This window comes from Nycticebus coucang, chromosome 2, assembly GCF_027406575.1.
Source record: "Nycticebus coucang isolate mNycCou1 chromosome 2, mNycCou1.pri, whole genome shotgun sequence".
Lineage (NCBI taxonomy): Eukaryota > Metazoa > Chordata > Mammalia > Primates > Lorisidae > Nycticebus > Nycticebus coucang.
Genome location: NC_069781.1, coordinates 2,083,433 through 2,097,037, shown reverse-complemented (window position 1 = coordinate 2,097,037; position 13,605 = coordinate 2,083,433). Strand labels below are relative to the sequence as shown.

General features: G+C 61.2%; 2 protein-coding genes across 4 annotated transcripts; both read left to right on the top strand.

The window, feature by feature from the left end:
• The first annotated feature begins 824 nt into the window (after window positions 1–824).
• CARD9 (caspase recruitment domain family member 9) lies at window positions 825–8,711 on the top strand. 3 transcript variants are annotated; one of them, XM_053557777.1, is made up of 12 exons: window positions 825–968; window positions 2,177–2,372; window positions 2,682–2,819; window positions 3,377–3,681; window positions 3,793–3,972; window positions 4,057–4,200; window positions 4,374–4,499; window positions 5,848–6,039; window positions 6,370–6,640; window positions 7,879–7,958; window positions 8,424–8,500; window positions 8,576–8,711. In XM_053557777.1, the coding sequence occupies exons 2-12, from the start codon at window positions 2,189–2,191 to the stop codon at window positions 8,673–8,675; spliced, it is 1,797 nt and encodes a 598-aa protein (XP_053413752.1). In that variant the 5' UTR covers window positions 825–968; window positions 2,177–2,188; the 3' UTR covers window positions 8,676–8,711. The 3 variants fall into 3 exon arrangements, with proteins under 3 accessions (XP_053413752.1, XP_053413744.1, XP_053413759.1); XM_053557769.1 differs by having other exon boundaries at window positions 6,367–6,640; XM_053557784.1 differs by lacking the exon at window positions 4,057–4,200 and having other exon boundaries at window positions 6,367–6,640.
• A 288-nt stretch (window positions 8,712–8,999) lies between these two features.
• On the top strand, window positions 9,000–10,934 carry DNLZ (DNL-type zinc finger). Its single transcript, XM_053557788.1, has 3 exons — window positions 9,000–9,406; window positions 9,609–9,748; window positions 10,658–10,934. The coding sequence occupies exons 1-3, from the start codon at window positions 9,023–9,025 to the stop codon at window positions 10,824–10,826; spliced, it is 693 nt and encodes a 230-aa protein (XP_053413763.1). The 5' UTR covers window positions 9,000–9,022; the 3' UTR covers window positions 10,827–10,934.
• The last annotated feature ends 2,671 nt before the right edge of the window (window positions 10,935–13,605 follow it).

Here is a 13,605-nt window from a genome sequence, read left to right as displayed (position 1 = left end):
AGGCAGAGGGGAGACAGGGCTGAGAGTCAGAGGCTGGATGCGGGGGGAGTGGTTGGGCAAGGCCTACACTAGCTTCCTGACCTTCCTGACCAGCTACCCCTTGTCACAGATGTGGAGCAGCAGCTCAGTTCAACCGGCTATATAGGATGAGGCGAGGCCTGGGGTTCCCTGAGACTGCATCAGGGATGAGGCTATAGCCTCCTAGATGAGGATGCCAGTGTGAAGTCCAGGGAGGGCCGTGTGGCATGGGCCGTAAGTACACCCTGCTGCCCAGGCCTTCTGGGACCCCCTGAATCCCCCAGGTGTGTCCTGGTGAAAAGGGAGGTATAGAGTGGGGATGCTCCAGTGAACAGGCTGTCATGGAGGGTGTTGGGGGCAATGTGCTGTGTGAAAGGGACGAGGCAGGCCAGGGGATGGAAGGTGCTCATGCCCCGGCAGCCTACAGTGGCCTCCTGGGCCTATCTGCCCTCTGGATCCCCATGAGGTGGGCTGCCAGCCCTTGTATGACCCAAGTGTGTGCTAGCCATGCCATGTGGATGTGAACCGGGCTCGGGTGAGCTCTCCCCTACCACACTGTGGGTCCTGTGGGGTTAGCCACAGAGCCCCCCTGCTGCCCGTAAGAGGCCTCTGCTCTCACTTCCACTTGCCATGTACCAAGGCTAGGCCTCCAGGGTGGCCCCAGCACCCAGAACCCCTGACCACTGACAGCCCCTACAGCTCTCCTCTGGAGGGTGGAGGACTTCCCCTCCCTCCGCCCCACCCCCTGGGACTGCCCTGGTTGGGTGAATCAGCAGGCAGCCACCAGGACAGGTCCTGGGAGGATTGGCAGCCTCACGGATTAGCTGGACGGTCAGGAAGTGCACAGACGCCCTGTACCTCAAGGGCTCCTCCCTCCCACTGCTGCTGCTGTCTCCCAGAGGCCAGCTGCTGGCAGGCGTGTGCTGCAGGTGGCCCTGGAGGACCCCCAGGTAGGCAGGTCGGCTGGACGTCCTAAGGGTGGCTGGAATACTGGGGCAGCTCTTAGTTTGGGATCTTGGAGCAAGTACCTCAGAGCCGATGTTCTGCCTGTCCCCATTCTAGCCACTGGTGGGTACCTGCTGCTTTCAGTGGCACGGACAGTGGGAGTTGGTGCGGCTTGTGGGGATTTGGGGCTAGAAATGCAGGCATGGAGCTGTGGACTGTGTGTCTCCCTCTGTCCCTGGGCAGCGTGGGATGACAGCGCAGCAGGGAGTTGAGAAATCCCTCCAGAGACCAGGCCTGCTGCAACCTGTGTCTCCAGGAGCAGGGCTCAGCTCTTCCGGCCAGATGCCATGTTTTCTGGGGGCTGGAGGCTATCTGTGGGGCCCAGTCCTGGGAGAGCAGCTTCTGGCTGGTTGAGGTGTCCCCTGTGCTGGTGGAGGGGGACAGCAGAGTGTGGTCCCCTTGCCAAGGGGCTGCCCTGAGAACCCTTGGCAAGTCCCAGGGAGGGCGTGGCTGGGGGCAGAGGAGCCCGGAATCCGCTGGTGCCCAGCACCCAAGACCTGAGGAAGATGCCACAGCAGCACCCTGGACCCTGTGGGCCACATTGCCAGACCTCCCCTGGTTCCCAGGCCCACCAATATGGGCAGGCCTTCCTCACTCTTCCCAGATGGCACAGTGACACACAGCTGCTAGAAGGCTGGGTGGCCTCAGTTGCATCACCAGTGCCCAAGGGAAGGAGGAGGGCACAGGCGGGGGGCAGGGTGCTGAGCAGGGGATGAGGAAGTCCAGCAAGACGGAGCCCTTGGCTGCCACAGAGGTGGGAGGGTCACAGCAAAATGTGCTTCTCACTTAGATTGGCCAATGGCTGGCCAGAGGCTGGAGCTCCCTCCCCATGGCCACACAGGGATGTGCTGTCAGGCCAGGCAGCCTTCCTGTGCACCCGTCTCCATGTGGGGAAGCAGCTGCCCCACAGAGCACTTTGTGGGGTGTCTGAGGGTAAAGAGCAGAGAAGGGTCACCGTACTGGGAACAGCGTTCTCGTAGGCCCACCTGGCCCTGCCCCCAGCTTGTGTGGGCAAGGTGGGAGAGAGCAGGGCAGAGCTCAGGAAGGGCCTGCAGGCTGGAACCTGGCGTGGACTCCGCGCAGGGAACAGGCTCTGGGCCTAGGTAGGAGCAGGAGGTGGCCGCCTCAACTGCTCCCCCACCACTGCCCCCAGCCGCCGCCAGCCATGTCTGACTATGAGAATGATGACCAGTGCTGGAGTGCCCTGGAGGGTTTCCGCGTGGCGCTCACCTCCATCATCGACCCCTCACGCATCACGCCCTACCTCCGCCAGTGCAAAGTCCTGAACCCCGACGACGAGGAGCAGGTGCTCAGCGACCCCAGCCTGGTCATCCGCAAGAGGAAGGCGGGTCAGTGCGCACTTTGCGGGCAGGCCCCCAGACCTGGCCAGGAGCCACCCTCCCCCTGCGGCTGTCCCTCTCGAGCCCAACCCTGGGGGGGAGACCCCTGCATCCCCGGCCCCTTACCGTCGGGGTGTGGCCCAGAGCCTCCTCCTCAGGCTAGATGATGAAGATCCCAAGAGGCGGGTGGTAGTACTTTGTGCCTAGCCTGGGAGCAGGACCTGTGGGGTGCTTGGGTCACCTGGAACCTGGACCACTCTGAGGGGGGGGCTCTCTGTCCCCAGCATGCCCTGTGCCCAGTCCCTGCCCCTCCCCCAGGCGTGCTCCTGGATATTCTGCAACGCACTGGCCACAAGGGCTACGTGGCCTTCCTGGAGAGCCTAGAGCTGTACTACCCGCAGCTGTATAAGAAGGTCACAGGCAAGGAGCCGGCCCGCGCCTTCTCCATGATCATTGGTGAGGCCCCTTGGCTCACAGCCTGTTCAGCCCCACAAGGGGCACGTGTGAACCTGCATGGGAGGGTCCTGCTCCTGTCTGCTGCCTGGGTCAGAGCTCCCTGCCATGTGAGGGGACCACTGGCCTCCACAAAGGAAGCAACTGGGGGTGGCAACCCCTCCGTGGGGTGGGGCAGTATTCACTCAGATGAGGGTGTGGCCCCAAAGACCTGCCCCCAGGCCATAGCCCCTGCTGAGGTCTCAGCAACTAAAGGAACAAAAGACATTCCCTTGGCAGAAAAGTGTGTCCTGTATCTCCTTAGGACCTATCAGATTAGACATGGAGGGGATGGCCTGGGCCTGGCTGCCCCAAGACCCGATGTGGGGGTGGCCCAGAAGGTGGGTTAGAATCACGGGTCTGTTTCTGCCAACACTGAGCTGCCCTGACAGGGAGACCAAAGGGCCTCCTTCTGCAGGAAGCCAACTGTGTCCCCTTAGCTGGTGTCTCCCAAAACCTTGAGCTGCTGGTCTTTCTGCGGCCTGGGAATGACAGGCTCTGCCTGATGGCCTGGCCTGCAGATGCGTCGGGGGAGTCCAGCCTGACGCAGCTGCTCATGACGGAAGTGCTGAAGCTGCAGAAGAAGGTGCAGGACCTGACTGTGCTGCTGCGCTCCCAGGAAGACCTGGCCGAGGAGCTGCGGCTGAAGGACGGGCTCCTGCGCCAGCACCAGGAGCGTGCACAGAGGCTCAAGGAGGAGTGTGAGGCCGGCGGCCGCGAGCTCAAGCGCTGCAAGGAAGAGAACTATGATCTGGCCATGCGCCTGGCCCGCCAGAGCGAGGAGAAGGGTGCAGCCATCATGCGGAACCGTGACCTGCAGCTTGAGGTGCCACCTGCTCCCTAGGAACCAGCATGGGCCCGCTGGCGGACCTGGGGGTGGGGGCCTGTAGGTGGGGACAGGCGGGGTGGGGGTGGCTCACGGCCCCACTGCACGCAGATCGATGGGCTCAAGCACAGCCTCATGAAGGCGGAGGATGACTGCACAGTGCAGCGCAAACACACGCTGAAGCTCCGGCATGCCATGGAGCAGCAGCCCAGCCAGGACCTGTTGTGGCAGCTGCAGCAGGAGAAAGAGCAGCTGCAGGCCCGGCTGCAGGGCCTGGAGGCCTCTGTCCAGGTGGGCTGCAGCAGGGGTAGGGTAAGGCGTAGGGCTAGGGGTTGGGGGCTAGGCCGCCAGCACCACGCCTCTTCACCTCTGCAGGAGGGGATGCAGGGCAGGGGCAGCCCCTACATCCAGGTGCTGGAGGAGGACTGGCGGCAGGCACTGCGGGACCAGCAGGAACAGGCCAGCACCATCTTCTCCCTGCGCAAGGACCTCCGCCAGGGCGAGGCCCTGCGCATACGGGTGGGTGGGCAGGGTGGGGTGGGTTGTGCTGTGCCCCCTGCATGCCCCTGGGGCCCACCCCCTGCCTGTATTCCCTGAGGGAGGCCCAGCCTCTGAGCCCACAGTGCCTGAGGTAGGATAGTGGCTGGAGTCCTGGGGCCATGGCATGTGGGCTGAGCTGCTGCCCCCTGCAGTGCTTGGAGGAGAAGGAGATGTTCGAGCTGCAGTGCCTGGCCCTGCGCAAGGACTCCAAGATGTACAAGGAGCGCATCGAGGCCATCCTGCAGCAGATGGAGGAGGTGGCCACTGAACGAGACCAGGTGGGGCCCCAGCACAGCAACTCCTGGGCCGGGGCCTGGGTGTTTCTGGAGACAAGAGTAATGCACACCCCTCTTCCCCAGCCTCAGCCTGCTCTCAGGGGAAGCCACATCCACCTTCAGGCTCCACCTTCCAGACCCTTGTCCACATCCTTATGGTTTTTGGTTTTGTTTTATATAAATGGAAGCTTTCTATATGTCTTGTTTTGCAAGCAAACTTTTTACCCTAAAAAAGCAAAACCAGGCCAGCCAGCACAGTGGTCACACCTATAATCCCAGCACTCTGAGAAGCCGAGGCAGGTGGATTGCTTGAGCTCAGAGGTTCGAGACCAGCCTGAGCAATAACAGGACCATGTGTCTACTAACAATACAAAGACTAGCCAGGCATTGTGGCAGGCACCTATAGTCCCAGCTACTAGGGAGGCTGAGGCAAGAGAATCACACAAGTCCAGGAATTTGAGGTTGTTGTGAGCTATGATGATGCCACTGGTGCTCTGCCAAGGACAACAGAGTGAGACTGTCCCAAAAATACAAAACAAAGTAAGATCGGGCATCCAGGGCGATTCTTGTGAGCGAGATGGGCTACAGCTGCTTCAGCATCTCCCAAGCAACATCTGGAGTCATTTCTGCCTTACAGTCAGTGCTTCAGGGAAATGTGGGGGCAGGGGGGGATTTGGCTGTAGATATTAGCACCCTTAAAATGCAGACCCCTCCTCACCATGCAGGAGCAAAAGCCTTGGCAGAGGCCCCAGGCAGGCAGAGTAGGGAAACTCCCCTGCGAGAGGGTCCCCAGCCAGGGTCCCCTGGGATTGAGTCGGGGTATGTTGGGCTTGTCCTAAGTTGAAAGTGGGGACAAAATTTAGGAGGAGCAGCCAGTGATGGCACACAGCCTGGGCATTCAGGGCCAGTGGCCATAGGGGTGCTAGTGGCCTCTGGGCTATTTGCTATGTCCTTCCCAGTGGGGTTGGGACGGTTGTGCACACTGGGAGAAGCCTCACACAGCTGCTGCACTCACACCGATACCAACCCATGTCCAAAATTTACAAAATGCCCGCAGGTGTGTGCCCAAGGGCCTAAAGGTCAGCGCGGAGGGGGCAGGCTGGGGAGACCACGCAGGGCAGCAGACTGCCTTGGTGTTGAGCATGCACATTTAGTCCATCCCCGCTCTCGCTCACAAACCTTTATGACTCTATCCACGGGGAACAAGGACAAAGAGGCTGCTGCCAGCCGGCCCCCTCCGGGATAGAGCATTTCCCCCCACCCCCGTGGCTCTGGTTGGGAGCAGCAGGCTGCAGAGAGGAGCCAAACACCCCGGCCCCGCGCTGAGGGCCTGCTCGATGCTGTTCCCCAGGCCATGGCGACACGGGAGGAGCTGCACAAGCAGTTTGCGCAGAATCTCCAAGAGAAGGACCAGCTGCGCAAGCGGGTGCGCGAGCTGGGCGAGAAGGCGGATGACCTGCAATTGCAGCTGTTCCAGCGCCAGGCCCAGCTACAGACTGCAGAGGGGAGGCTCAGGCGGCAACAGCTGGAGGCACTCGTCTTGGTGGGTCTTAAGGTGCTGGGCAAGAGAGAAGCCAGGGAAACAGGCACAGAGTGCAGGGTGCAGGGGAGGTGTGGGGCTGGGACATGGCTGCTGCCCCACTGACTGCCTGGCCCTTGTGTGGCCCTTTCTCTATCCATGGAGTCTCCTCTTGGTGGGGCGAGGGGTACACATCAGCCCACAGGGCTTCCTGAGAGGTACATGGGACTGTCCACAGCAATGGCCACCTGCCACTGCTGTGTGTGGTATAGGAGGGGGAGGTCCCTCTACCTAGTCCATGCCTGCTGGCCCGGTGTCCCTGGCCACCTGACGTCCCCTTTGCTGTGGCAGCAGAGCTCTGACCTGGAGGACGGCTCACCTGGGAACTCCCAGGAGGTGAGCGCACCCCAGGAGTGCTGGGACCTCCATCCACTCAGGCCTGGTTGGGCACCAGAGTCCCTGAGCAGCTCTACAGGGGGTGACAGCAGTGGCCACACTCAGCTGAAGGGACAGGAGCAGGAGCACAGCTGTGGCTCCCAGAATGGCCTAACTGGACAATCAGCCTCTCGTTGGAAGCTCTCATTCCCCCAGGACCTGGAGGAGGACACCCAGCTCTCAGACAAAGGTGAGAGAGTGTACCTGGAGGCCCCAAGGCTGCAGCCCTTCCTTCCCCCAAGCCATAGTCTTTCCCTCCTACTTGACATGTGGGGAAACTGAAGCTCAGAGGTGGGGTAAGTAATTTGTTCAAGGCCCCCCAGGCAACAAACTAGAAAGCAGGCGGCCCAGGATGGCAGGGCCTGTGTTCCAGGAGGACAAGGCCCTCCTTAGGCAGTGAGTGTGGGGCCCTTTCCAGGCACCCTTGGGCACAGTGCTGAGTGAGAAGGGCTCCCTGTGCTGCTTCCCCTCAGCAGAGGGAAGGGACGATAAGCTGATGCCCAGGTTTGCGTGGTGGGGACAGACTGGTCACACATTGGCTCAAGGGATGGGTTGAGTACAAGGAGGCTGAGGCCTGCTATATCCTGGGGCAGAGGTGGCTTCAAGGAGGTGGGGCAGGACCCTAATGCCCCCTGGGTGGCGGCGGGCAAGGAAGCAGCAACTGTGCGCCCTCAGGAGCTGGCAGTCCTGCCCTGGCAGAGAGGAGAGGTTTCGTGGGAAGTCAGATAAGACTTCCTCAGTGTCAGGCCTGACCCCGTCAACCAGCGGAATACAAAGGGGAAGAAGGGATGGCAGATGGAGAAGTGGGGGCCTTGCAGCTTGACAGCCCTGCTCAGGCAGCTCCCCACTGTGGTTGGCCGGGCAGGGGAGGGTGCCAGCTCCAAGGAGGGGCTGTCATACAGCTAGCACCATCTGGGCCCTGGCCTCTCCCCACAATGCCGCTGAGATTGGATGTGCAAGGCCCTGCCTGGCCACCTGTGCACCTTCTTCCTGGTCTGCCCAGGCCCTGGGTTCTCAGGGGTCCTGTCTGTCCCTCCTGCTCCCACCTGCAGCACCGGCCAGCCTCCTTGCCCCTGGGGAGCTGCAGACACTGCTGAGGGCCTAGGGCCTGGCCAGACCTGGGCTTAAGTAGGCACCATGTCCCATGGCCCAAGGAGCCTTCCTGGCCATCTGTCCTCAGTAGTTTGGGGGTAGCCAGCTCAGGAGGAGTGGGCCCCTCCTGAGAGTGAGACAGCCAATGAGGTCTCAGCCTGTCTCCTTGTTTATAACACACAAAGTCTTCACTGGATCTGTGGGAAGTTCCCACAGGTCCTTGGAAACTGGTCCTGGATCGTGTCTCCCAACTTAGTGGGCCTGGGAGGAGGGGTGGCCATGCTGAGCACAGCCCAGTGAGTAGGCAGGACCCACAGGCACAACTCTCCTTTCCAGGTGCCCTGGCTGATGGAGAGAGCCCAGAGCAGCCCTTGGTGGCTCTGCAGAAGGAGCACCTTTCAATGACGACGCCGAACGTAAGACTGTCCTCGGGTTCCTGCCTGAGTTACCCCTGGGGTGGGCCTCAGGGTGAGCACCCACCTGGAGGGAGGTAACCTCAGACTGGGCCACTCTCCCATGGTCCCTCACAAGATCTCTGCCCTCAGGCTTTTGGGGTGGAGTGTTTGGAACATGAAGGGGGCCGCCCTCCCTTCTCAGACAGAGCAACAGACTTGGGTGGACTTGGGCGTGGACATGCCCGGGTGGGGCAGCCACTATTGATGGCTATTTCTGGTTTCCTGAGAACCTTTGCAGCAGACCAGTATTGACACTGGGTAGATTAACTCAGGAGTTCTGACTGCAAAAGGTTTTGGATTATTTGGAACACCTGCTGGGAGCCCAAAAGGCAGACCCCACCGGGGTAGCCTGGGCCACGGGCCTGGTGGAGGGTGCTCTCGCGCGCCCGCGGGTCCTTGGCCGCAGCCTGAGCCTGCCCTCCGCAGGACGCAGGCCTGACCAGCGGGGAGCCCCCGGAGAAGGAGCGACGGCGCCTCAAGGAGAGCTTCGAGAACTATCGCAGGTGAGTCCGCTCAGGGCCAGAGCGGGCGGCTGGCTGCGGAAGGGCAGCAGCTTGGACACCTCTGTTGTCCCGCAGGAAGCGGGCGCTCCGCAAGGCAAAGGACAGCTGCAGGCGAGAAGAGGCGGACCGCGAACACACCACAGGCAGCGACAACAGCGACACCGAGGGCTCCTAACGCGCACCTGGCGGGGGGTCCGACCCAGCACTGGCCTCGAGAGGCAGCGCCTAGGTGTTCGCGCCCAGACCGCAAGGCCTCCCTGCAGCAACGCGGGGGTCCGGCCCCCACCGTGTCCTGCGGAGCGGACTCGTTTCCGTGTCCGAACACACAGCCGTGAAATGTTTAGGGTGTGTTCTGTCTTTACTGCCTGATGCGCTCGCACTGTGGAAGCGAAGTAAATAAATAACCGCCAAAGAGATGGTCTCGGCCACTGGCCTGCAGCCCTCCCTCCTCGCTGCACGCCTGGCGGTACCGTGGGCAGCGGGGCGTGCGGAACCCGCAAGTCTGCTGTGCTCGAGGCCGGCATGTGTGAGCCGGGCGTTACCAGGGGGCAGCAGAGCGCCAGGCGTCCCGGCGGACGGAAGCTGAGGGGGCCCACTTCCTCCTGCGGTGCCCGCTTCCAAGATGGCGGCGACCCGGCTTCAGCTGCGGGGGGCGGGGCCGGGCAACCGGAGCCGGCGGGAGGGATGCTGCGAACAGCGCTGGGCGGCTTGCCGAGGCTGCTGAACCGCGGGGGGCCCTGGCAGCCCAGCGTGAGGGAGCTGTGGGACCGCAGAGTCCACCCGGAGGCTGCGAGGAGTCTGCGGGGTTGGGGTTGGCGGCACTCGAGCTCGGGGCCGGGGCCCGGGCGCGCGGAGGCGCTAGGGCGCCTGGAGGCGGCGCACTACCAGCTTGTCTACACTTGCAAGGTGGGCGTGCGGCGGGGACGCGGCGGCGCTCGCACCTGGCGCCTCAAGGCCTTTGGGGCGGGGACGAGCCACAGGAAGGGGGGAAGAGCCATCCTTCAGGGGGCGGGACCGGGCTGTGGGGAAGCGGGGGTTGGGGGTCATCTCTAAGGGCCGTGGCCTGTCCTGGCGAGGCAGGGCCTCACCGGCTCTCCGCCCCCGGTAGGTGTGCGGGGCTCGTTCCTCCAAGCGCATCTCCAAGCTGGCCTATCACCAGGGCGTGGTCATCGTGACCTGCCCTGGCTGCCAGAACCATCACATCATCGCTGACAACCTGGGCTGGTTCTCGGACCTGGAGGGGAAGAGGTGAGGTGTACCGCGGAGGTGGGACCCGTGGGGCCTCTGGGTCCTGGATCGGGAGCCCACTTGGTGGGGTGGCAGGGCACGGCCTACCTGGGCACTCAGCCCCGAGTGTGGAGGTTCACAGGCCCACCGGGGCAACCCGCTTCCTTATCACTACAGGACACAGTTACATTTGGATTTCAGATAAATCACTGTTAGCTTTTCAGTATATGCCCCCAAGTTTGGGGCTTACTTGGATTTGCTAGATCTTACCACCCTGGCCAGCCCCTATGCTCGCTGCCTGACTCTACCCTCGCTGACGGCCTCCTAACTTCCTGGTGCAGGGCTTCTGGTGTGGGTGGCCCCTGCTGCAGCACAGAGGTGTGGTCTGGTGGTGTGGACCCAGCCCTGGCCCCCAGGCTTTCTCTCACCTCTCCCAGGAGAGCAGTGGAGGTGCCATCAGGAGTCCATGTGGAGGCCCCTGACAGGGTACTGTGGCTCCTGAGCTCAGTGCTCAGCTGAGGGCTGACAGTGTCAGTTGCAAAAGGTGCTCTGGGGCACCTGGCATTCAGGTCTCCAGCAGTCCTCTTGTCAGACCTGGGACTGCACAGATCCTTTCCCTGTTGACACGTTGGGAGCGGCATCTGCTGGGGGAATAGTCACTTAGTGAGGGTCCAGGGCTGAGGCCTTTGTAGACATGCCCTACCGCAGTTGAGAAGAGTCCTCTTAATTCTTAGTTCCTGAAATGTGGCCCCCTACTGGCAGAGACCCAAGGATGGGTGAGGACACACAGGCCAACTGCCCAAGGTACCCGCATGGCCTGATGCCACACGGTGCGGGAACTGGTTGGTGCTCATGGCTTAACCCTGACCATGAGATGCCGCAAGGGACCCAGCCACAGGGCCTGGCCAGTGACTGATTGCTGCCTCTCAGGAACATTGAAGAGATCCTGGCAGCCAGAGGGGAGCAGGTGCGCCGAGTGGCTGGCGAGGGGGCCCTGGAACTACTTTTAGAGGCAGCAGAGGCCCCCACATCCACTTCTGCTATAGAAGGGGATGAGGACAAGGACTCCACCCACCCTGGAAAGATGGAGCCCAGCTGACTCCCACACCCCAGCGCTGTGGGGCTTCTGCCTTCAGAAGGATGTTTCAGCCCTGGGCCTCTCTGGACTTGGCCTGTTTTCTATCAATAAACAGATATCAGTTCCAGATGCTGTGGCCTGTGGCTGTGGTGTTTCTTTTTCTGGAGTCAGAAGGACAGCCACCAACCCCTGGCGCTGCTGGGTGGGGCTCTGCCCACTCACTGTCTCTCCTTTGCCACAGCAGGGCCATGTCCAAGTGTGAGGAGGCTGGATGTGGAGTCAGAGCCCTTCCGGATTGTGGCTATGTGGCCTTGGATAGGTCATTCTGCCCCTCTGCTCTCCTGCTGTGGCCCCTGCTGCCCCCTGCACAGCACTGGGAACTTCTCTGCCATGAGCCAGTGCCGATCTCAGTCCTAACTAGACTGGGTACTATGGCTGCAGGCAGCATCTCAGGAGCTTGGGAGGGGTCTGTGCCCAGGGGATGAGTGTCCTGAGTCCGGAGCCAGCATCCCTGTGCCCCTCCTCAGCGCTCATGGTTGTGTCTTACCTTTGTTTGACTGTGTGCTCAGGATGCTTCTGTTTATGAAAGTGAGCAGACGCAGGAGCGTGTTTATTTCCAGCAGTGTTCTGGGCCTTGTGACCTTCAGCATTAGTCACCAGTCCTGTCAGGTGGGGCAGAGCCTTAGGGTGGTGAGAGGGTAGGGGTGGCAGCTGACACACGGGCCCACCCTGCAGGCTTCAGCTGGTGATTACCAGCTCACGCTGGGTTGTGGAGGTGGGGGCTGTGGCATCATCCTGGCGTGTGCTTTGACTTGATTACCCACTGTCTTCCCCTCAGCAAGCAACCTTCTATTATTCCCACCCAGAGCCTCCTGCACCCTGTGTGCTATCATCACCCCAGGGCTGAACCAGCTGCACACCTGGGTCTGCTTCTCTATGGAGGGCCCTGAGGCAATGGGGCAGCTGGGGTGTCCTGGGAGCCACTGGGGCTAGGCTGAGCTTGGCTGCCTGGCTGACTCCAATGCTCTGGCCGTGAGTTTCCCACTAGGTACTCACGAGTGAGAGTCTTGTCATGTGCCTGCCTTGTCACATCTGGACCACGCAGACCACACTGTCTTTCTCCACACCCTGCCTGTGTGACCACCTCTCCATGCTCAGAGCAGATGAACAGATGGGCTACAGTAGCTTTGCCCCACCTACCACCCTGCAGGGTCACACTCAGCCCTTCACTCTGCCCAGCTGTCCTTGCTCAGAACGCACTGCCCTGTCCTGCACAGTTGCTTTTTGGCCATCCAGCCTGTGACTTGGTCCTGCTGAGCCCAGCTCGTGTGAGGCCAGGGCTGCCCCTGACTTGGTAGCCACCTCCTGCACAGAAGCATGGGTCCTCAGGAAAGAGGCAGTCTGGGATGTGCTGAGCCCTCAGGGGTCTCCTTCTACCTGCATTTTGGTTGGACAACTTCTGTCACATTGCTCTCCGATGCTGTCAGAAATATATGTACATAGACAGGCAGCGACTCAGCCTGCAGTCCCAGCACTCTGGGAGGCTGAGGTGGGAGAATTGCTTGAGCCCAGGAGTTTGAGTTTGCAGTGAGCTGTTATGATGCCACTGCACTGTAGCCAGGGTGAGAGTGAGACTGTGTCTCAAAAAAACAATATGTCTGTGTCTGGGCCAGGCAGGGTCTTGGGCCTCTGCAGAAAGGCTGGTCCACACAGGAGTCTCCCTTCCCTTCCGGCCTGCTCTGGACAGATCTCTGAGGCTTCTGACTAGCGTACCCCACCTGCTAGTGTCGCCAGTGCCCCTACCTCATTTTGAGGGCCCTTTTTCTCCACGGGGCCCCACCTAGCCCTCTTTCTGGGGTTCCCTGTCTTCTCGGGGGTCCTCAGTTATGTCTTGGTGGCCTGTCTCCCCTGGGGAGGGGGGACCCTCAGCAGGCCAAGGATAGAGATGTCTAAAATAGGCTTGAGTCGGCCTGGCCTAACCCAGGGGAACTGAGGCTCCTGGAGACAGCATCTCGTTTTTTTTTTTTTTTTAGAGACAGGTTTCACTTTATTGTCCTTGGTAGAGTGCCATGGCATCACAGCTCACAGCAACCTCAAATTCTTGGGCTCAAGTGATTCTCTTGCCTCAGCCTCCTGAGTAGCTGGAACTATAGGCACCCACCACAAGGCCCTGCTATTTTTAGAGATGGGAGTCTCACTCTGGCTCAGGCTGGTCTTGAACCTGTGAGCTCAGGCAATCTACCTGCCTTGGCCTCCTAGAGCTGGAATTACAGGTGTGAGCCACTGTGCCCAGCTCTGGAGATAGCATCTATAGCCCAGATGTGGTCTTAACGTGTTAGGATCCAGAGTCTGGCTGGTTGCATCCAAACCCCTCTGCAGGTGGGGAGTTGGTGGGGTTCCAGGCAGGGCATGGCTTTAGATGTGGCTGGGGTGGCCTTACTGGCAGGTGTCCCAATGCCTGGCATGGCTGTCCTATGGAGGGTGCTGCCTAGCACACACAGTGCCCAGGACAGCCCCGGGGCCGCCAAGCCACCCAGAGCTCCTTCACCAAATGCACCTGCCATGCCTGGGGTCCTCTGGGTTGTAAGGGGCCGCTCAGGTCCTCTCCTGCCCTGGTGTGGGTGGCCATGTCACTCTTCTGCCCAGCCCCACTCCCAGTAGTCTCAGGGACCAGATGCATTGCTCAGGAATGGACCTGGATGGGTGTGGGTGCCTTGCAGAGCGCAGCCTCCCTCCCAGGTCAGGTCAGCCCTGGGGCTCTCAGAAGCGCCAAACCCCAGACCTAATCCCGAGACAGCAC